This window comes from Parus major, chromosome 19, assembly GCF_001522545.3.
Source record: "Parus major isolate Abel chromosome 19, Parus_major1.1, whole genome shotgun sequence".
NCBI lineage: Eukaryota > Metazoa > Chordata > Aves > Passeriformes > Paridae > Parus > Parus major.
This window is the reverse complement of record NC_031787.1, coordinates 2171803-2195763: the sequence shown is the minus strand read 5'-3', so window position 1 is coordinate 2195763 and position 23961 is coordinate 2171803. Positions and strand designations below refer to the sequence as shown.

The 23961-nt window shown below is 52.7% G+C and overlaps 1 protein-coding gene across 1 annotated transcript in view; it reads right to left on the bottom strand.

The window, feature by feature from the left end:
* STX1A (syntaxin 1A) overlaps positions 1-23487 on the bottom strand; it is a 46958-nt gene extending 23471 nt beyond the window's left edge. Inside the window, exons 1-3 of the mRNA XM_015646859.3 lie at positions 23389-23487; positions 11233-11310; positions 10006-10105 (exon numbers count right to left, since the gene is read on the bottom strand). Of these exons, the coding sequence (XP_015502345.1) occupies positions 10006-10105; positions 11233-11310; positions 23389-23418 (208 nt within the window). The 5' untranslated portion in view covers positions 23419-23487. The remainder of the gene's footprint in view (positions 1-10005; positions 10106-11232; positions 11311-23388) is intronic.
* Between the last annotated feature and the right edge of the window lie 474 nt (positions 23488-23961).

The window sequence follows — 23961 nt, the reverse complement described above, 5'->3', positions numbered from 1 at the left end:
TCAGGACTGACCTGCTCCTAAAAACAAGGTATCAGCGTGAGGTTTGAATTGCCTTTCATCACAAAACAGTAGGTGGGGTGACAAGAAGTGACAGAGAGACTTGGTGCTCCTTCCAAGCGGAGGTACAACAGGAACAATGTTCTCCACCACACAAGCACGAGGCTTTGCTGCCTTCAGAGAGCAGATGTGGCACCTGACTGGCTCTGCTGTTCCTCCCATGAAAAGAGGAGCCTTTCAAGTCTCGACATTGCCAACTCTCCTCAAAACCTTCTCACTATGCTGAAAAGGACAAGAAAGGAAAGGGCTGGCAGAGGTCACACCAGCCATGATTTTCTCACCAGTGGCTTTGGCCGATGGAGAACTTTGGAACTTCAGCCTTGTTTCTTCAACAAAAAGCTTCAAAGAGAGCACCTGTCAGCCTGAGAACAGCAGCCCCCTGCAGCTGAGAAGAGCAGGCAGCATCACAGCTTGTCCAACAAGCCAAAGGCAAAGGGAGCACAGAAAAACCCTTGCAGACAGTCTGCCCCTGCTCTGCTTTCAACCCAGAAACTTTTTAGGAGAAACCTGTTGGTTTCTATCCACTGACTAATTGAAGTAACCACAAATACAAGCTGCACTGTCTTCTCATCTCTGCTTTTTTTCTCTCTAGATAAATGTTAATGCACCTATGCTGCCTCAACTGTCCTCAGAGCTCCAGAGACTCCTCAGGGTCAGCTCCTTCTTGAACCCAGGGGCTCTTTGCCTAAGGTCCTCCTGGTTCCTGAGCCTTTCTATGATCAATCTTTTAAGGCAATCATTGATTTACGAGATTAAAGACCAATAATTGTTTGTACAGGAAACAGTGAACTGGAAACCCTTTGACACAACCTGTCCAGGTGTAATATCCAACTGATTATTACAAGTTTTGAAATATTGATGCAACTCAAAAACTTTCCACATTGCAATAAAAAGTCAAACAGTATTCAAACCATCGCCCACAGGCACAGAATGAGAGGTGGTTTCATGTCATGGCACTAGAGAAAGGCTGGAACTGACACAGACTCACTCTGGTACGTGGGCATCTCAGGATTTGGTTATTTTCCATCATAACTTTCCCCAGAAGCTGTTCCCTTCATGCTCTGAAGGGCAGAGGAAAAAGTTTCAAATCTGGCACCAGGTCAGATGGGGCTTGGAGTAACCTGGGATAGCGGAAGGTGTCCCTGCCCATGGCAGGGGGTGGAACAAGATGAGCTTTTAAGGTCCCTTCCAACCCAAACCACTCTGTGATATTATGATTCTATGATACCCACCACTTTTGACCAGACCCAAGAGGGAAAGGCTTCCACCAGGTTCAGACTGGGACCATGGAGGTGACAGCTACAGGAAACCAAAAAAGAAGCCTTTGGGCACACACACACGCACTCAGCAGCTGATGTGGAGATGGTGTGCATCAAAACAGACTATAACAACATCAAGAACTTCCCAGATTAACAGAATCATGGACCTAGAGTGGTTTGATTAGAAGCAACCATAAAAGCTGATCTTGTTCCATCCCCTGCCATGGGCAGGGACACCTTCCAAGTTGCTCCAAGCCCTGCCCAGCCTGGTCTTGAGGGGCTTCACCTCCCTCACAGAGAAGATTTCTCTCCAATACCTAAAGTGCTGCTTCCAGCCCTGACCACCCCTGGCAGTTCCCAGAACGATGATGGATCACTTCCCTTATTAAAAGCACACAGGGAAGTGGTTCATAGGAAGCTGGTGATAAAGAATATCTGCACAAGATGGTCTTCAGCTGCACACACAACAGTATTTACAGATCAGAAGCCAAGTCCTGGCCTGCTGGATTCTATACCACTTGATTAATTATTTACCTCAAAGCTAATTAATCATCCATTAACTCTTGGTGAGCTCTTCTACCAGTAGGGCACATTCATGGAGTGACTCAATAAATGCTTCCACCATTTAGAGCTTCATATGATTAAGAAGAAAAATCTTCCATGAGAGAGCCCCAGATATCTGAGAGGCCATGTCCCAGTTGCATTTCATCTTCTTTACCAGACAATTCTTGGGCCTTGCTCTGATCCTGTTATCCATGCCATGATATTCAGTGCTTCTCCAGACAGCACTTTTTTTTTTTTAGTTGCATCCAAAGCAACTCTTTTATTTGTATTTTTGCTAATAAACTGATAACTTGATTGGGAAAATACAGTTCTGCTCCACCTCTGTGGGGCCTGGAAACTCATTAACAGTGCTGAGAGATAAGATGCTTAAACCTATTAAGCAGGCTCTGCTGGCATTAAAAAGAAGTTCGAGATCTGTAGCCTGTTCTCAAAAATCATTTCTCTTCAACAGACCCCAGGGACTGAGGCAGGATCAGTGGAAAGGGCTCTGGGGACATGTCACCACAAGGGAAGTGACAGAGCCATTAACAAGCCACAATCTGAGAGTGTTTGGCCCTAGTGTTGCCCAGTCAGAGCCTTCACAGCCATCATGAAACATCAGTAATTCATCCCATTTCCCCAACCACAGAATCACAGAATCAGTGAGGCTGGAAAAGCCCTCTAAGATGCTGAAGTCCAACTTTTCCCTCACCAATGCCAAGGCCACTACTACTACCCTATGTCCACGAGTGCCACATCCACACATCTGTGAGATCCATCCAGGAATGGGGACCTCACCTGTGCCAAGGCTGGACAACCCTTCCCATGATGACATTTTTCTCAACAGCCAATCTAAATATCCCCTAGTGCAACTTGAGGCTGTTTCCTCTTGTCCTGTCACTTGTTCCCTGGGAGCAGAGCCCAACCTGCAGCTGGCTCCACCTTCCTGTCAGGGAGTTTTGGAGAGCAAGAAGGTCCCTCCTAAGCCATGACCCATCACTGTCACATGGTGCAGGCACTGCTACTGAAGTGACAGACTAATTTCTTTGTCTGATCAGCCAGCATCTGTAAACATCTCATTCAGGCTGCCAAGTCTGGAATATCAGCCCAAAGCCCATCTCTCGTGTCTCAGTCACAAGCTGGGATTTATGGTAACACCTCCCCAGCCCACGTGTCCTCATGTCACCGTCTCCAGAGGAGACTGGTCCAAACACAGCACATCATCACCAACTGGAGAGGAACTGGAGCGTGTTAACAACACGACACGTCCCTCAAAGGGCAGCCCAGCTCTCCAGTGATGCAGGAATTGCATCCACGAGCCAGCTACGTTAGGTGAAAGGTCTCAGGTGTGAAAAAATAATTCAGCACCACCACATCCCATCAATCTACCCCCAGGCCAGGATATCCCTTCTGGGGCAGCCTCAGCAGACTGAGTGCCCCAACCAAGCAATGGGGTATCCAGGGTGTGGGCAGCCCTGGGTGCAGGCTCGTGGCTCCATCCCACCCTGTGCACACAGATCTGCAACACGCACTGGTGAGCACACACAGATTACAGGCAGGGGATCCCTGCACTGATAATTCAGCAGCAAATTGCCATGGGAGAAGCCAAGTGACACATCAGGGGGAGTTTTTTCTCCTACTGAATGATCTCCAGCTCATAAACTGCAATGCCCCACTGGAATGGCAGCACCTTTCCATGGTATTTCCCTTTCCAGTTGCTCCCCATATCTATTATTTACACCTGCCTGCTGAATTCACTTGGAAACACCTCAAGGCCCCTTCCCACAGCTCTGCTCTAGCTGAAGGATCAAAATCCAGGCCTGGTACCCACAGAATCACCACCCAAGGAGGAGGGGCTGCCTGTTGGTGCTGTGGTAGGCACCCCAGTGACAGTGGCGACACACAACTGTGGGTCCCCTCCCTCTGGCCAGCACCCATCAAAGTGGGTCCCAGCACAGCAGGGATGCAGGAGCCACAGCCCAGCCACGCAGACAGCAGTTTTGTCCTGGGACAGCATATCTGAGAGGTTAAATCTTCCTCTGGAGAACTGGGAAGCACCCTACTCCTGATGGGAATAGCTCCTCTCCTGTGCTCCTCACTGCCTGCTGGAAGCTTGGCCATGACCTTGGAGGTTGAAAGCAGCACAGAAATGAGACAGACACAGCCTCCAGCATGGCTGCTGAATCACAGCTGCTCTGAGCTCTGAGGCACTGGGGAGGAGCTCTTGCCAGAGGGAAAGTTGGGGGGACTTGAGGAAACTGGAATTGCAGAGAGGGGTTTGATGAATGGACTATGGATGGACAGTGAGGTTCAACCAGGCCTGGCAAGGTCATGGACCTGGATCAGGACAATCCCAGGTGCCAGCAAAGACAAGGGGGTGGATGGGGATGGATGGGGATGGATGGGGATGGATGGGGATGGATGGGGATGGATGGGGATGGATGGGGATGGATCCCTATGGAGAAGGACTTTCTAGCTAAAATTCCACTTGCCAAAAGAGATTTGGGACATCAGTGACCTCTGTGCAGTCCTTCAGTTCCCAAAGGCTGACATTTATTCTTGGAAACAGCTCAGAATTTCGCATTGCAACTTATTGATTCAAGCTATGGAAAATAAGAAAAACATCAGATGCTGACTCAAACCTTTCCTAATTTTCTAGAATTTTTTCAACTCTGGCCAATAAAACACTTTGTAGACTGAAGCTCTAACTGTGGCCCTAACACCCAGGACCATTGCCCACTCACACTGTCCCCAGCCCTTGCTGTTCAAGACCTTCAAAGTACCCACACAAGCTGCTATTCACCCCAAACTCTCTGAGCAAACAGCCTCAGCCTCACCAGGACCTGAGATAAGCTAGAGAGAGTTCACATTCCTGGTGGGGGAGAAGCCAGGAGATAGACACTGGTCTGGGCTGTGGAATATGCATGAAGCCAACCCTTTAGTCCTCCCACTCCCTCAGTCCCTTTGCCAACAGCTCAAGCTGGGCAGAGGAGATGAGGACAACCCAGGAGACAGCAAAGGAGCCTGACAAGGGCAAACAAAAAGAAATCCCAAGTTCTGATTGAGCTTTTGGGCAGCTCACGACACCAAATACTGCCCAGCTCAGGAAACAGGAGGTCCAAGTGGTACTCAGGAATGTCCCACAGATGTCCAGGCCATGTGCTTGTGTGTGGGTGGCCAGGTTGGTGAACACCAGTGGGATTCCAAGCCCTTGGATGGCAGGCAGGCAGCTCTGGGCAGGCAGCAAGGATCAGCCTGCAGGGGTTGGGCTGGCAGCTGCCAGAGCAGCAACCGCTCTGAATCAGCAGCTCCCAGGCACTTCCAGGAGGCAGAGCCCTTCCAACCAGCTCTCTGCAGGGCTTCCAGGAACAGCAAATGGGCAGCAGTGCCCTTACAGTGATTAATCATCTTCCTGGGGTGCAGGGAATCGTTATTTCCCACTCCTCTGTGCAGCTGGGGCTGCACCCACACACCACGGCAGCCTCGCAGCTGGCAGCACCCTTGGATCAACAGGAGGAGGGCAGGGGGCAGAGACCCTGGAGAGAGGAGGCTGGCACAGCCAGGAAGAGTGGGCTGGAGCCTCATGCAGAATGTGGGTGGTGCTGTGAGGCCATAAAACACAGGGATTTTGGGGGGGAGTTCAAGGGGAAATGGGGGATGTTTGCTGTCTGAATGTTTTCTCCTAAAACAAGCGCTGCAATGATTTAGAATGACAGTCAAACACTTGATTACTGCAGTGATTTTGTCAAACATACGGCAGCACTGTGTGAACTGTCTTTAGAAAGGAACAGGATTATCATGGAATCCTCTAGGTTGGAGCAGCCCTCCAAGATCATTGAGTTCAACAGTTAAGCCAGGACTGCCACCACACTAACCATATCCCCAGGAGCCACATCCACACATCTCTTAAATCCCTCCAAGGATGGTGACTCCACCATTGCCCTTCACAGCCTATTCCATTGCCTGACCACACTTCCTGTGAATAAATTTTTTCCAATCCTGCTGCATCCTTTCACAGAGTTGTAGAGAGCAAGAAGGTCCCTCCTGAGCCTCTTTTTCTCCAGGCTGAGAGCTGTTTTTAGCACTGGATAAAACACTGGATGCAGAACCACATGCTGCACCAGCACCACAGCCATGCCATGGGCCAGCACCACTGGACTGGACATCTTCAGGTGTCTGTTTTGTCACAATTCAGAAGGAAAATGGTCCCATGTATCTCAGGAACACTCGAGAAGCACAGCCTGAACTCAAAGCAGCTGTAGCCCCATTGCTGAAGGAATGCAGTCAGCTTTGCAGAGTGGTGGGGAGGGCAGTGCACAGCACAGAGTAGATGTGCTCAGTGCAAGGTGTGCCTCAGGCTGAGACAGAACAGTTCACTTCACCAGTTCCTGCCAATTCTACTGGTCACTCATCCCTGAGCTGGTTTTGTGAGTTCTGCTCTTCATTGATCAGTCAGGGATGGGACAGGCACCCGCTCTCACCCTGATGTCAGACCCACTCTCCAGCTGGGCTCACCTGGTCACTGGCCAGGACTGTCAGGGCTCCAGGAGTGTCTTGGACTGTCTCATCACCATCACTCATCATCATCACTGGGTACCCTGGCTGTCCACCCCTCAATTCCTCTTCCAGTTTCTCCTCAATGTCTAATCAGCTGATGTTGGCAAACCGTGGGCAGCCAAACTGACTGCAGCACCTGCACAACCACACCAGGGCTCCAGCACCAATGCAGAGAACCCTCATTTCTGACAGACACAGCCCAGACACGACACAACCATTTCTGGCAGGTTCCAGCCCTGTCCAACATGAGGTCTCCCCTCCTTGGTGGCCACCCACCCCACCAGCCCAGCCAAAGGTGCCCATGCACCCACCCAGCAATGTCCCACCTGTCCCCCAGACCCTGTGCTCCTCCGTGCTCCTGTATCCCCACTGTGAGAGCTCCCAGGGTCCTTCAGCACCCAGATTTCCTGCTCTGGCTACCATTTCCTCAGACTGCTTGCCTGAACTCTCCAATTTTAATTGCCTTCCCCTCTTCCCACCTAAAGCACAGCCACAGACACCCCCTTGCCACACACAGCACAGCCACATGTGAGTACAGACACCCAGGGACACACACACAGCCACTGCCTTCCCAGATCCAAATGGATTGTCACCAATAATTCCTCCTCAAGCTATTCCCAGCAGTTTTCCACTCACTATCCCTGACTTTTTCCCCCTCTCAATAATTTAGTTGTAGCTTTGTAGAGTCAGCTCTTGGAATGTGCCCATAGCAGGGGCTCCTCATGCACCCACAGTGGGATCTCCATGGGTGATGCTGAATTCCCAGAGATCCCAGGACTTCTGGCCACCTTCCTCCTGCTCCTGCCTGTGCTGCTGCCCAGCTCTACTGACCATACCCTGCTGCTCCTGCTCTCAGCATGCCTAGAAAGCACCAGTCTCCCACACATCAGAATAATCTCAGGAAAAAGTAAAAGGATTTAGGCTTTGCTCATCTCAGCCCTCCTAAACCCATTTCTGCAGATAAGGGATTATCCCCAGTGTCAGCAGCAAGACAGTGGCAATTCAGCAAGAGAAGGCAGAGCTCCAGCTGCAAAACAAACATTGCTGGGGCTGGAGGGGGTCTGCTGCAGAGCTCCCTCTCCCTTTTGGGGTGTCTGCTCCTCTCCTGCATCTCTGTTGGAGAAGCTACACCCACACCAAACCAAGCTGCACAGCACATGTGCCTCCAGACAAGGATGAGAAGCCCGTGACATTCTCTTGTTTCCTGGAGGAACATTTCCTGGAGGTTCCACATGATGTTAAAGTACTTGGAGATCACTAAGAAACATGCGAGGTGCTGTTCCACAGGGGACAAGCAGCATCCCAAATCCCTGCAGAGAGCAACACCTTGCCCTGATGGCCATCCCAGGTGTCACTCCTTGCCATGTTAAACAGCAAACCCCAGTGAGCACATCCCAAAATTAGCCTCTCACAACCTACATTTTAGTGTCCTTTGGCTCTGACCCCCTCCCATGCCTCATGGGAACTTGTTTCTGAATTTCCAAATTAATCTCAATAAATTCACAGCCCTGGGTTACAAATAGCCTTTGCATTAATGAGCAGGTTCTCTGTGGGTTCAGGAACACAGGAGGGTGGGGGTGAGGCTGCCAGCACAGACAGTGACGTGCCAGAGCAGGTCCAGAGGTGGCCACCAAAATGGTCCAAGGGCTGGGACAAGGGGCAGTGGGGCCAGGTTGGACATGGGGAAGAAATGTCAGACCATGAGGGTGGTGAGGGGCTGACAAAGGTTGCCCAGAGAAGCTGTGGCTGCCCCATCCCTGGAAGTGTTCACAGGCACACTGGACAGGGCTAGGAGCAAGTGGTCCACTGGTCTAGATTTAATGTGTCCCTGCCAATGGCAGGGATGTGGAACTGGATGATCTTTGAAGACCCCTTCCAACCCAAAGCATTCTGTGATTCTGAGTCTGTCCACCACTGAGCTCTACCACACCTCCTGAACACAGCACAGTGCTACAAATCACAAATTTCAGATTAATGTGTGGGCTCCTCTCTTCCTGTCCAAACAATTCTTGGTACAACAAACTGAATTCTCTACAAAACCGAGGCAAAGTAACGCAGTAAAGCAAAGCCAGAAGCACTTCCAATGTCCTGGATCCTTCTGAAAGTCATGGGAATGTCACCACATTTTGCTCACTGCAGATCTCAGATTTTAAATAGATTATTATGCTTTTAGGCCATGAGTGCCCTTTGCAGCCCCGAGTGGACCCTGTGCCACTGCAGCAACCAGGAGCACAGCAGCTCTTCTCTGAACATCCCCAAACAGGAACACTGCAACATCTTACAGTGAAAGCACAAGAGCCTGGAGGATGATTGAGCAATAGCCTGAGACGTGAATTCCCTTGAGAAAATCCCTCGATTCCAGGCTTGGCCAAGGAAATTTTAGCTGAGAAGTAGCTGCGAGGAGAGGGGAGCCTGAGACAATTTAGGAAGGGCCAGTCCTTTCAAGTAATTACAACATCTACTGATTTGATGTAGGGCTGGAGGCAGGGCAAAGTGTGTGTGGGCACCCTCCTGGGACCTCTAGGCACAATTCCACAAGCAGACATGGAATTGCACTGGGCAAATGAGAAGTGGATGACCAGAGGGAGACCTGGTCTCAGCTTTCCAGCCTCCAAGCACTGGGAGCACGAGCATATGGAAGCAACACCTTTGCCAAAATGAGGGCTGCCAGTGGCCCAGAGCCATCCTGCAGGGTCAGACCTGCAGCATCCAACACCCCTGTGACACCAGCCTCACGATGGAGGTGAGCAGAGGAGAGCCACGTGGGCTCAGTGTTACACTGAAGGTGAAGTGTGGGGCAGCAGAGCTGTTCCAGTGCTGTCCCCCAGCAGGTGAGCCTGGGTAGGGTCCAGCCCCACCCCACAGTGCTCAGCCCTGCTCTCCCTGCACAGCTCAGCCCTCGGATCCACCCACTCCACAATAAGGGTTTTGCAGACACTGATGCTGGAAAGCCTCTGCTGACCTCACTGCCCCCACAGTCCCCTCCTGGCTCCCCTAGGAGAGCACTGCTCCCACCTGGGAACAGGGAACCACGGCATTCACAGTTCTAACCCTGCCAGATCTCCTGGACACCCAGATGCTGCTACCTCTTGGGTGCTCAAACCCCTAACTCCAGCTCCTGGCAGAAAACATCTTTTCTGGAAGACAAGGCTGGGGAAGAAAGAGGTCTGGAAGGAGTAGGCTCTTTGACCAGCCAGCAACAAATTGTCCCCAGGACAGAGATGCAAGGTCCCAGCTGCCCACCTCTGGCTCCAAGAGGAGCTGTAACATTTCTGGGCCCAAATAGGTGACACTTGGTCTGTTCTCCCTTATCCACTGACTTTCCCAGGCAGCCTGGGGCAAGACCACAGCCAACCACCACAAAAACACCACTTGCACTTCCCAGCCTCCACACTGCCCCATCCTTTCAGAAATCCCCTCTGGCAGCCTCACTGGACTCTCCAGGTCTTAAAGCCACCAGTCACCAGGCAAGTCCAAGCCCTCCCTCACCATCCAGCCATGGCCACCTGCAGACACAGGGGATTGTGCCTGGCTCCAGCCAGCCCATCAGTGAAGCCACGTGCCCACAGGACATCCAGAGCTCACTCACTTTCATCAGGGTTGGGTGAAGCGAGGATGGCGCTGTGCTTCCTTTTCACTTCTTCCACATTTTCCGAAATTTTATCGATGAAGCCTCGAATTTCTTCCACCTGTGAAGTGAGACAAGACAGGTGGTCTGTGACAGACCTGGACTTTTGGAAAGTGAAGGGATTATTATACCCTATTCCAAAGCAACCATGACATGTCTGAACCACTGCAAATACCCTCCTGGATAAATATTTTCCAGCTTGAAACTATAGCACCACTGTGGAATCAGACCTTCTCCATCCCACCAGCCAGCTCTGAGTCACAGCAGTGTAATACAGACTGTATGTCCTGTATTCTTTGTGATACACTGAGAAACTTTGGGGATTTATATAAACCAGCATCAGATTGATTCCCAGACTCTGTGCCTCTGGCAGAACATTGCTGAGACTGCACAAGCCAGGCTGGTAACGGCTCAGCCCCCCATGGCTCCTTGCTCCAGAAAAACCTCCAGAAACGCCCAATTTGATCCTCACTCCTCGTTCCAGGGAGGCCACATTTTCCAGAAGATCCATTCCATCATTTTCTCTGCACTTCTGTGCTACAGGAAGACACCAGCACCGCCTAAGAGGGGAAACCTCTCCTGTGTTCTCTGCCTGCCAGGCTGCTTACCCTCTAACTCAGTCTTCTCCTCCGGCTCACACCACTCCTTTGCTCATCTTCCTCCACCTGCACATCAGATTTATCCCAGTTCCCACTCCATTGCCTGCACAGATCCATTTTAACACCCCCCACACACATGCCATGCTAAGGGTGTGCTAAAAATCCGCAAGCAGATCTTACAGCCACCCACATGCCAGAAGACAACCTCTTGTTTGGGAACGGGAGGCACAAAATTAAATCAGTCCCATGCAGAGACTGCTGCTCTGCAGAGGTGCTCTGGGGAAAGGCCTGAGAGCTGTGTGTAAGCCTTCCCTGCTCCCATCACCTGGCTAACAGCCTCACTGGGTTCTGGAGGAGCAGGAGAACATCTGTAGGGCAGCACAGCTTCAGGTCTGCAGGGAAGCCAGGTTCCTGATGTTCAGCATTCAGCATAACCCTGACCATCAGCTGAGCAGCACCAGCCAGGGCAGGAGCTTCACCCCCATTCCCAGTGGCTGCAGGAAGCCTGGACCATCCACACCCCCCATCTGGTGGCAGCAGAAAGGTCTGAACCAGCTTCAAAGCCACACTGGAGGAACAAACCTCTCACCTGCTCAAAGAACTCATCCATGAAACGATCCCGGTCCACGCTGACGGTGACTTCATCGTCATCATCACTGTCCTTTGCCTGCAACAACACAGAGAGAGAGAGGCATCAATGAGTGCTTGCTGCAGAGCTCATGGCTCTATTTCAGGAGCTCCTAGGAGGCATCTTCCCCTTCTCCTGTGCTCACTTGCTCCAAGGAGCTGTGACAAACACTCAACAGAGTGTGGAACACCCTGGGCACTGCTATTCCAAGCCCCCAGGACTCAGAGAGCAGAGAACAGATACACCCAGCAGTGAGGGATGGCCAAAATATCACAGCACCAAGGCATGACCTCCACAGCGAGCATGGGACACAGCTAAGGACACCCCACATCCATGGAGTGGGAGCTTCAAGGGCACCCTCAGCCCTGTGTGAGCACAACAGCTCTGCAAGGAGCTGCAAGGAATGGGAAACACCACAGACTCCACCATGGGAAACACCAGGATGCTGCCATGGGAAACACAAGGGATGCTGAGAATGGGAAAGCACAAGGGATGCTGCCATGGGAAAGCACGAGGGATGCTGTGATGGGAAAACACGAGGGATGCTGCCATGGGAAACACAAGGAATGCTGTCACAGGAGAAAGCATGGGCGATGCCGTGATGGGAAAACACGAGGGATGCTGCAATGGGAAACATGAGGGATGCTGTCACAGGAAACACAAGGAATGCTGCCATGGGAAAGCATGAGGGAAGCTGCAATGGGAAACATGAGGAAAGCTGCAATGGGAAAAAAGATGCTGCAATGGGAAAACATGAGGAATGCCATGTCAGGAAAACATAAGGGATGCCATGACGGTAAAAACAAGGGATGCTGCCATGGGAAAGCACGAAGGAAACTGCCATGGGAAACACAAGGGATGCTGTGATGGGAAAATAAAAGGAGTGCTGCAGAGTGCAGGAAAGGTGGGAGCAAACAGATAATACAGCAGAACTAGTAAAGTCACAGCAGGCAAATGAGGGGTTGTCCTTGTCTGCAGAAGCATCTGTGTCATTGTCACCAGAGATGAAAACACCTCCTGTCCCAGCAAGGCGGGGGATGCAAGCTCTCAAGGGAAGGAAAAATTACAGTCCTCCACATAAGGAGACATTTGAAAGAGTATTATCCAAATCAGTTACATGAAGGAGGGAAATGGACAATTAACAGGTTGGAAAAGTTTCTTTTTACTCCATTTTTACAAAGAGAAGAAGCCAGTGGAATGGAGATTAAAGACAGGACTGCCTCTGCTCATCTCATCATCATCTCAAAATGATTGCAGTTTTTGCAGATATTTACTCATCACCCCATGGGCCCTCTGCACTCTGCAGAGAGGTGGCCACTACAGTCTCCGGAGAGAGCCCTCTTACATTGAAATAAGCCACATGAAATATCTATCCTACCCCCCTAAAGTTGTCTTTTCACCCTACACTGACTGATTTGGGTGGTATCATCCAGAGACCTCAGCTTTCAGCCCTGCCACCACTTTTTGCCTGCGTAACTCACACACACTTATCCCATTCATGGTTATCCAGAGGCTTTGTGATCAGAGAGCTCCCACAATCCTGGTGAAAATCTCACCCTGACAAGGAAAAGCAGGCATGGTGCTGCTCTTACCCACCACTCTGTGGACACAGAAAACTGTGCCCTGAAGTCTGAAATTGTGCCCATTTGTAGCACAGCCATTCAGGGAGACAAGGCTGGATGGAGCTTGGAGCAACCTGATCTAGTGGAAGGGATCTCTGCCCATGGCAAGGGGAACTGGATGGGAAGCCCCAGTCAACCCCTGCAGCCCTGTACAGAAAAACACACCTTCAATATAACTTCCCCAAAAGCCTATCCAGCTGTTTTTGTCATCATTTGGCAGGATCTCAATTTGCCATAATTCTGAGCCCCTTTCTGAAGGCTGTGAGCAGAGTATTCCCACTGATAATTTTAAATGCAGGCTTGTACAGAAACCAGGAAGGCCAGGGACTGGCAGCAGAGGAGGAGCAGCAGGAGAGCAGGGTACCTGCCAAGATGCTCTTCTCCTTGTCACCTCTTGCTTGTCCCTTCCACATCCAAAACAGGCCTGGCTCATTGCCCAAAGGATGCCACATCCCTGCCTAGTCCTATCCATGCTGCCTGCCAGACCCTGCCATACCCAGAAATCCCAAAGGAATGGGACCCACCACCCATGGAAGTGGGTCAAAAGCCACGCACAGCCCTGACAGAGGCATTCATGGCTGAGGGTTCACCACTCCTGGGAGAGCAGAAGCTGATGGACAGGCAGAGAGATGTTATTTAGGGCAGGCACTGGACAGGGGGAATGGCACAGAGCCCAGCCAGAAGCCCCATGAAGAGGAAATTACACAGATGGAGCCTGCTGGTCAGGAGGGCACATGTCACTTGTCACTCCAGGCTGGAGAAGGGCACCATCTGTCCCACCCACGTCACTGGAAACACCCTCGGTGCCTCACCGCCTCCGACACCCCGTGTCAGGCTGATCAGCCCACCCCACCAGCCCCTGAGCCAGTCAGCAGCAGCCACATCCTCTAATGGGTGACTTGGACTGCAACCAGAGGAGATGCCACTGGGAGAACAGCTCAGGGGATGCAGGGTACTGATGGATCAGCTGCTCCCAGCATCTCCCACCACTCTGGCCCTCACTGCTTTACCCCAAGCTAGAGGCATCCCCCCCATGATTAATCCTAATACAAAAGTAGGAATGAAAGCAGAACTTTCCAAAGGAAACATAAGCCAACAGTGTTTTGGCTTCATGCATCCCAGCTGTGAGCATCCCAGGTTTCCAAAGTCACATAGAAAGCTCCTGTCACAGTCAAAACTACCTGCAGGTGCTGCTCAGCACAAGCAGCAAACAATTCCCCAGCCCAGGAACTCACAGTGTCAGGCACACCATCCTCCCAGTGCCCTTCCACCTCTGCCTCAGGCCCTGCCAGGCAGCACCAAGGACCCAGGACTTCCAGACTTTTCCACCACACAAGGTAGGTGAGGATAACCCTTCTTTTGCAAGGCTTTTATTGCTCCAGTCCAGCAGAGACCAAGCAGTGGCACCCTGTGGGCACTGTCCCAGCAGCTGGGGTGGCTCTGGGAGCTGCTGCCTCTCCAGTGTCACTGAGCAGGAGGAGCTAGATGGGTAGGGCAGGTCAGTCAGAGCTCCTCCAGCAACTTTCGGAGCCTCACAGGGCTCAAAGTCCCTCCACAAGGGCAAAAATCCCGAGTGGAGGCAGATACCATCCCTGACAAAGAGGAGTAGGAGCTGGGAAGACATCCAGAGCCCTGGAGCATCCTGGCTCTGCAGGTTTTGTAACCAGCACATGCTTGTAAATTAATTATTGAGGAAATGACATTCCCGTGGTTCCAACCCACCCCATTCCCTCTCCAAGCACTTTCTGAAAGAGGCAAAGGAGCACAGAAAAGGCTTAATGCTTGCTTTCCTCCAAACAGCAAAGCTGGCAGGGGGGCTGTGCAGGCATTACCAGATCTCTGTCACCTCAGCAGTGGCCACATGCAGCCACAAGTGCCTGTCCTCTCCTGTCAGTGCTGCAGATGGATTTGACCACATCCAGATGCATCCAGGGGGCTGGTGCAGGCAGCAGAGGCAGGGCAGAGGAACAACAGGTTCAGCCACATCTGAACCCAGACACATCCCTCTACCAAGCCCTGCTGGCACATTTTCCTAGGAAACATCTGTGTCCAAACAGGCAGTGAGCCCCCCCTGCCTCCATCACCCCACAGGGCTGTGAGCCCAGGCCACACTGCCTCCCACCCCACCAGAGACAAGGCAAGCCTCACAAAGGGAAAGAAAAAGCCAGACCAGCTGCCATCCCCCTTTTAGGGACCACTCAGTTGAGCAAAGAAAGGCCTCATCCCTGAGATGCAGGAAGCTGCTCAAGGGTTTCACTCCCAAGCTGCATCTGTTTGTTTTTATTTACAAACACCTCCGTGCTGCTCTGCCCCCCTGAAGAGATTCCAGCCATCTGGGCTCGCCTTGCTTTGTAAAACGATGCCCTTTCTGTACCAAGACCAGAACACGGCAGGATGCACAGGCTGCTCCTGGGGATGCCTCTGAGCAGCTGGAGGTCGTGTCTGGGATTGTGTCCCCACAAAGAGTGGCACATGGGGGTCCAACACCCAACAGCAGTCACCTTGTTCCCCATATCCAACCCCCCAAGCCCAGGGCACTGCTGCTGACACTGAGAGCTCCCAGGGCAGCTCATTCTGGCATGCAGCTGTGCAAGGAAGGACAAGGTCAGAATAACTCAGCAGCAAGTGGCACTGACATCTCAGCCATCTCACAGAGCCTAAAGGACACGTAGGAGAGCCTAGAGATGCCCAGATCTCTGGAAACATCCCAGCCTGGCTCTGAGATGCTTGGCAACACAAGGGCAGCTCAGCACAGCCTCACCTGGACAAAGTCCTGAGCACCCATGGATCCCCCACCCACCAAACAGGTCCCTCACCCTGGGGCTGCCTCCTCACACTTCAGGGTTTGCTTTAGGCATCTGCAGCAGCCAAAAAAAGCCCTTTAAACAGGGCTGAAGTCCTGCTCCTAAAGGTTTTCAGGGAGGAACCCAAGACCACGGTTTAAGCTGCCTATGGTCTCAGCTCAGCCCTTTTTGCAGATCATACAGTACAGCCGTGCACCACAATAAATTTGTCATTCTGTGGCACACGGGCCCCAGCTCAGCTGTGTCCTACTCCAGTATTAAATCCAGCTGGCAGCCTCTCACCCTGGCACTCTCCAGGGATCAATGTTGGGGCCACTCCTGTCTAATAGCTTTATCAATGATGTGGGTAAGAGGATTGAGGGCATTCTCAGCAGAAGACACCAAGCTGGGTGAAATGTTGACCTGCTGGAGGGCAGGAGAGGTCTGCAGAGGGATCTGGATGGGCTGCATCAGTGGGCCAAGGCAAATTCCATGACATTCAACAAGGCCAAGTGGCAGGTCCTGCACTGGGGTAACAACAACTCCATGGGATGCTCCAGGCTGGGGGCAGAGTCACTGAAAAGCTGGGAAAGGCTTTGGGGTGCTGGCTGGAAGTAGCTGAACATAAGCCCAGGTGGGCAAGAGGCCAGTGGCACTTGGATGCTATCAGAAATAATGTGTCCAGCAGGACCAGGGCAGTGATCATCCCTCTGTGCTGGACACTGCTGAGGTACCACAAATCTTGGGGTCAGTTCTGGGCCCCTCACAAGAAGGTCACTGAGATGCTGGAGTGTGTCCAGGGAAAGGAATGGAGCACCAGGAGCAGCTGAGGGAGATGGGGGATGCTCAGCCTGGAGAAAAGGAGGCTCAGGGGAGGACCTCACTCTCTACAATGCTCTAAGAAGGGTGGAGTCAGGTGGGGGTCAGGCTCTGCTCCCAGAGAACAAGGGACAGGACAAGAGGAAACGGCCTCAAGTTGTTCCAGAGCAAGTTTAGTTGGATACTGAGGAAAATTTCTTCACAGAAAGGGCTGTGCAGCCCAGCTGCCAAGGCACAGAATGTGCAGGGCAGTGGTGGAGCCACCATCCCTGAATGGATTTAATAGATGTGCAGTTGTGGCACTTGGGGTTAGTGCTGGCCTTGGCAGTGCTGGGGAAACAGTTGGATCTTAGAGGGATTTTCTAACCTAAGCAATTCTGTAATTCTGATATTCACCAAAACCAGCCCATACCTTCCCATTAACAACTTTTTTATGAATAAAAGTCCAAGGCACAGATGACTTCAGCGTTCAGCAGCAGCCGCATGAGTCAGGTTTCCAACTTCCAACACTAGCACTGCAAGGGAGAACATAATTTCCAAGAATTTTGTCCTTGGGTGCTGGCTTGCATTCCTGCAAAGTAATTCCCAGCCCTTGGCACAAAGTCCAAGCCTTTTCTCAGAACATTGATCACTCTTAAGCTCAGTTTTAAAAGCAAACAAGTAAAACTCTCCTTAATTCTGAAGAACAACCATCAGAGGTGACCACCAGAGTTGCCACCAGTCCTGGAGAGAGCAATGAGCTGAACTCACTGTAGCTCTGAAACATGGACAGCACAATCACCTACTGGAAAAGCACCCATACTTTACAGCCAGTACTTTATAAATTCACAGTCGTGGCTGAAGAATAATTTGGTTAAAAACAGACTTAAATAATCTGAAATTAATTTCTTAACATCCTTTAAGTGGCATCACCACTGTTACAGCTCCTGTGCAGATCAGAGCTTCCCATGGGCAGCAGAAGGACCACTCATCTCTTATCTCCACTCCATTGACCAGGATCAGCACACTCAGAGAGGTCTCTGTTGGGATCATCACCGTGCTTTGGTGTCTGCCAACGTCACCAAGACCTGGTGATGTCCACTAGTGACACTGCAGCCTGTCCCATTACCCCACCTACAGGCAGGCACTCATGGAATATATTGATTTGGAATGGACCTTCAAGGATGCTCCAGCCCAACCCCCTGCCATGGGCAGGGACACCTTCCACCAAACCAGGTTGTTTCATGGTCGTGAAAGCTCAATGACATTTCTTTGGTGCTCTTGTCTAGACCCTGTACACCATCCAGGTGAGAAACTGATCCTCCCAAAAGGAAAAGGTTCTCTGGAAAACCAAAGCAAACAGTCATTTCATACACAAACCCAAAGTCTGACAGAAGCTGATGGAAGACCAGCAACGGCAGAGAAAAAGGCAGAGCTCATACTGGAAAACCTGCAGCAAACATCTGCAGAAGTACAGCACGATGGAAGTGGCCACAGTGGCAGTGTTCTCCTGAAAACTCACAGGACAGTGAGCAGAAAACTTCATTTTTAGTCATTCCCCATGAAAAGAAACCTGGGTCTGCAAGTATTCACCAGAATCTGATAAACTGCACTGTTAACAGAAAGTTCAATCCCACCCTGCAGCAGATTTTGGTGCTGCACAGCCAGGTGTGTCCCCTGCTCCTGCACCTGAGGTGCCTGTGGATGCCTGAGGAGGAGGAGGAGGCAGCAGGGAAGAGGAACCTTCTCCTGTAGAAAGAATATGCTGGCCTAGGAGCAAATGAACACATTTTGGGCAGGAGATTTGGAATTCTAAAACCAGTCAGGAGCTGGTCTAGTGGAAGATGTCCCAAGCCATGGCAATAGGGTTGGATGATGATTCTTTGAAGGTTCCTTGGCTACTGAGGGAAAGCTTTTCTTGAGCCTGAGCTCTCCAGGGCTGCTGGAACAGAAGGACTTCCTATTCTCCTCTGGATGTCCCCAAGAAGAGCTTTTGGCCAGCAGATGTCCTGGGCTCCAATCACTACTTCCACCATCCTGCAAAAGGTGATGGAAGAAGAGACCCTCCTGCCAGGGGAGAGCACCTGCATCACTACAGAAAATACTCAGAGTATCACTGAAAAAGGTTGAAAGATGTTTCAGAACATCTCTCCTGTGGGACCTGAGCACCCAGAAGTCTGTCTGCTGTGTCAGCCCCATCCCTGCAAGTGTTCCAGGACAGACTGGAGAGGGCTGAGAGCAATCTGGTCCAGTCAAAGCTGTTCCTGCTCATGGCAGGGGTGTGGGAACCACATGGTCTATGAAGATCCTTTTCAACCCAAACCACAGTGTGAGCCCATGACACACCTCACGCCACAGCCTGCCCCCTGCTCACAGCTCTCTGATTTGGGGGGCAAAAGCAGTGCCCACATTTCCAACACCAGCCCTGGTTCTGGCCACTGCAGGGGCACAGCAGAGGTGCAGAGGTGCAAGCAGCCTGTGACACGTCACCCCTGCCCTTCTTCCAGTTCAGAAAAACTTTCTATTCCTTGTGCTTGCACAGTTGCCTCGTTTCACATTTTTCCTAAGCAAAGACAGCCTCTTTGGCTTTGTGCCTGGTCTGGTCCTGACACAGCATCGCTCCATCTCCATTTCCCATGCTGTCCTCTGCCTGCCCTCTGCTCCCCACCATCTCCTCCAGGATCATCCTGCAGACTCCACGGTGCAAGGACACTCCCCTGAGGCAGGTGTGCTCAGGTCACCTAGAGCCAGGACAATACCACAATCTCTGTTCCTGGTCTTCCACCCGGGCTCACTCTCCTCCTTTTTGCTAATATACATAATTTTCTGGAAGAAGCAATTTATCACAGTACTTAGCTTAATGAGCCTTACTGTACATGTTCTGCCTGTAGTGATAATTTTGCATATTTCCTGAGAAATCTTGTTAACGGGGAGATACATGGCAAAACAAACATTTGTACAGCTTCCGAGCAGCTCACACACAAAGACTAAAACAACAGGGATGAGACTGCACCCTTTTGGCTCTGGCCTCTCAGACAACAAGAGCACAGCTGATATATCTGGCTGCACTAATTATCACTCTTATCACTCTCTGGTCCCCACAGATTGACACCAGGTCTCAGTGGGTCAAAAGTATTCCGTATTCAAGTCGACTTCAGTGGGACTACCAAAGCCCCATGCACCAGACCTGAAGCTCCCCAACACACACCAAGGGACCCCGGGGCTCAGTGTCCCCTCTGAGGTCTGTCTGTCCCTCAAACCCTGTCCATCACCTCACCAGGCCCCTCCCAGGTTGAGGAGATGACACAGAGCTGACACAGAGTCTGGGCTTTGCCTGCAGCCATGTTTAAAGCATAGAAAAGGGTTTTCCCAGTTTTTGGCTTGTCCTACCACGGTGTGCACCCACTGCTGTGGACAGCGTTCCTGTGGCACAGGAACACCCAGGACCCCTCAGCTGCTGGGGAGCACAAGAACATCTCCCACAGGAGCATGTAGGGTTCATCTACATCACTCCTATCACCTTTTTCCTCACCCAGCTCAGCAGACCCCAGGAGTGAGGATTCCTTGGCATCTCACCCCTCCTGCTCCAGCACCCCAAGGAAGCCAGCAAAGCAGCTTCCCTTCCCCAATGCTTGTGGGACCAGGAATGCTCTAAGGACAGCCATAATGTTTGACCTTCCAGGGCAGCTCTGCTCCTCCCCACCCCCAAAAAAAATCAGCATTTCAATAATGCTAAAACCCATCAAGCTCAGCCAGAGCAGGCGGCTGCGCGAGCTGCGGACGCGCCACCGGCTGTCACCCGCCACGTGACAGCCCCACGCGCGACTGGCAGGGATGGAGGACAGATGAATTATTTACGTGACCCTTCTGGTTGAACAGAAGAGCTCAAAAGCACTGGTGGCAACGAAGAGGGTTAAAAAAGGAAAGGAAGATGGCATCTAAACAAGTAAATATATTCATCTCCAAGGTCTGGAGGGACTTCTGCAGCCGGGGGGCTCTGGAAAAGATGGAGACACACAAGACCTGACCTCTGCAAACAGCAATTGTGGTCGACTTCACATTTGTGCCCCCCAGGAGAGAAAGCCTCCCTGGGAACAGCATGGAATTAAGAGGAAGGGATGGATGAGGTCAGGCTGTGAGTCCTGGAGCACCACTGCAGATTTCACCGCCAGAGGAGGGGAGAGGATGGATCCACAGAGCCGGACCTGGAGCCCACCTTGCTTCCTCTCTTCCTTTATTTTTAACACCCATCTCCCACAACTCCCACTGGCAGGAAGCAGCGCTGGGAGCAGGGACTTGGCTGTCAGGAGCAGGGATTCAGCCAGCTGGGGAGGGCAGTGGGATGGCACAAACACACAAACATCACTGGAGAATGCACACAAAAACAGCTGCTGGAGATGAACAACAGGCACAGGAGGAAAGCACACCCCAAAAAATGGGCCCTGCCAATGGCTGGAGGTTTGGAACTGGATGGTTTCTTCCAACCTAAACCACTCTGTGATCCTACAACACTGGCACATCTCCCTCACTTTGTCGCACTCTCAAAACACCATTCATAATTATTTTACCATTTGGACTTGTGTCACATCCTGGAAATCCCAATGTCTCACTCAAACAGAGCTGTCAGCTCTATGGCAGGATGGAGCACCATAGGACTCTCACAATCCTGCATGTACACACCATGTCATCAGGACTGCTTCTGGGGGTGCTGGGGAACGGGACCAGCTCCAGACCCACTCCAGATGGGCAGGAAAGACCACTCATAGCCACGGCTGTGACACCTGCACAAAAGCAGCTGTAAACAAAGCTCTGCTCAGCCTCATCCAAGGCATCCTGCACAGCCCATCCTCAGCTGCTCTCCTCCGCAAGAGGACATGTTTCATCTGTAAGTTAAATTTCCTGTCCCTGGTTCAGAGCAGACCTGAGGGCACTGCTCCCACAAGGGCACTGAATAAGCTCCATCCAGCAAGTCTGATCCAAACTAGAGCCGAGGTTCAGAAAAGAGCCAGGATTAGCATTTTGAATTTCAAGTACCATTTAAAAAATCCTGTTAAGACATGGAGCTCCTGTTCTGTAGAGCAGTGACCGCCCTGCATCCCCTCCTCTGCACCAACAATGCCAGCCCTTTTTTTTATTAATCCTTCTTCTTTATCATCCTTGGCACAATTTAGATACTGTATTAACATGGGAAGAACCAGCCCTGGCTATTAATGAGGCAGCAGAGAGGAAACAAGTTCAAACGCTCCTGACTCTGTGTCCACTGCAGCATCTTGCTCCTCCCCTGGTGCCTGCCACCACTGAGGGTGTAAATCCACGCTGCCTCACTCACTGCAGTCCTGCCAAGGGGCACCCACTCGTATTCGGGGCAACTGGATGCTCAAAAGCATTCCTTTTCCCTGGGAAGAATGCTGCATCCTCAGCATGAGGCTGATGAATAAGGAGCAGCAGCAGGAATGAGGCAAAAACACATTTTATTTTTCTTAAGGCGTATTTAAAGGAACAGAGAAATTTTAAAATAATCCACGGCATCACTTCCCAGCCAGCGCCGGCTGCCAAAAGGACATTCACGAGGCTTCTTTTTTACTATTATTATTAAAAAGCCTGTTTTTCAATCCCATTTCACAGCCTGTGCTGGTGGTGGAGACAGAGCCCCATGTTTGGGTGCTTTCCAGGCAGAGTGGGGAGGCAGCTCTTGGGGGAGCCCCTTCCTCTCCCAGAATCCACAGCCACCCCTGGGCATCTACAGTCAGCCCTGAGCATTCAGAGCTGCCCAATCACCCCAAAAGCCGCCCCCTCAGCCCCTTGCTGGCATCACCCCAGCTCTATCCTCCTGGCGTTTTTCAGACCAAACCAAACTCCCAGCCAAGTGATCCTGGTGGGAGCTCTGATGCCTGACCAGACTGGACACCCACAGTGGTCCCCACTGTCCCTCGCTCTATGGCAGAGTCCTCCCCACGGGACAGACCCCCCCTTGCAATCCCAGGCAGCTCTGCAGCGCCAACCGTGAAGTAATTTAAAAAAAAAAAAATCCACAAAAAAATTTATTTTTAAAAAAACAAATAAGAAAAAGCACTAGAGGGAGGACCAGGGGGGTGGTACGGGGCGGGGGCTGGAGCAGCACTCCGGGATTTCGGGCTCTGCCCCTCCGGCCACTGCTGCTGTCCCCAGAGCTCGGCTCCAGGCGTGGGCAGCAGCAGCAGCGCGGCCCCGAGGGTGCAATAGGAGGCTACGGCACGGGCAGCGGGGGCACCGGAGCCTTCCACCGATGCTCGGTGCGCGCAGCCGCCGCCTCCCACCGCCCGCGCTCCGGGACCGCGGGGGGCTCGGGGCCTCCGAGGGACACACGACCGGCTATAGACGCACACACGAAGCCCGAGGCCTCCCGGACAAGCCGGGGCACGGCGCTGGGGTGACCGCGGTGCAGCGGCCGCAGGCGCTCCTCGGCCCCGCCGCAGCGGCTGCGCCGGAGGATGAACACGCAAAACGGGAGCGGGGCGGGCGCGGCACGGTCCCGGGTGAGCACGGCACGACCCCGCCGCCCGCAGCGGTACAAATACACGTCTGCATCCGCTCCTGCCGGCGGCGATGCCGCTCAGCCGCCGCGGCCCCCCGGTACCGCGCAGATCGCCGCTCGCACCGCCCGTTGCCGGGGAGAACCCGAGCGGTCCGCGGCGGTGCGGGTGGCGCAGCCCGGGGGACCCCTCCCCTCCTGCCCCGACATCCCGGCGATATCCAGGGGGATCATCCTCTGCTCCCAGCCCCCGCCCAACCCCCTCGCCGCCGCCGCTCAGGGCAGGGCGGCCCCTGCGCAGTGAGGGGGGCGTCGAGACGGCTTCGGGCGGTCCCCGATGGGGCCAGAGGGTTGCCCGCATCTCCCCGTATCCCCCGCATCCCCGGCTGCGCCCCGCACTCACAGCGCGCAGCTCCCCGGTCCGGTCCTTCATCCTCGCCCCGCTGCCGCCGCCGCTGGGAACGGGCAGAGCGCGGGGAGGGGCGGGCGCGGAGCATGCGTGGAGCGGGGCCGAGAGGGGCGGGGGGACACCGGGGGGACCCTGCCATGATGCGGATGGGGGAGCTGGCAGGGGGACACTCGCACCTCCGGTCAAACTGCGGGGAGCCGACCGGGGGAGGGGGGCGCACAGCTAGGAAGGTCACCGCTACAAGGGGATGTCGCCGGAGGTGGCGGGGGGTCGCGCCGGGGGGCAAATGAAGTGTCACAGTGAGGGTCACACCCAGGGGACCTCACCCTTGGGGGCATCACGTTGGAGGGGGGTCACACTTAGGGAGGCCACAAGAAGAAGTCATACCTGGGAATAACATCGGGAGGGATCACACCTGGGGAGGTCATACCTGTGGGACATCACATCATGGTGATCCTAAGGGTGTGGAGAGATGCACAGCAGGGCATCCCCAAGAGCAGGGTGTCCCTGGGGCCATGGCAGTGGTGCTGGGGGTCCAGCAGACAGCGAGGTTTGGGGGCACCAACA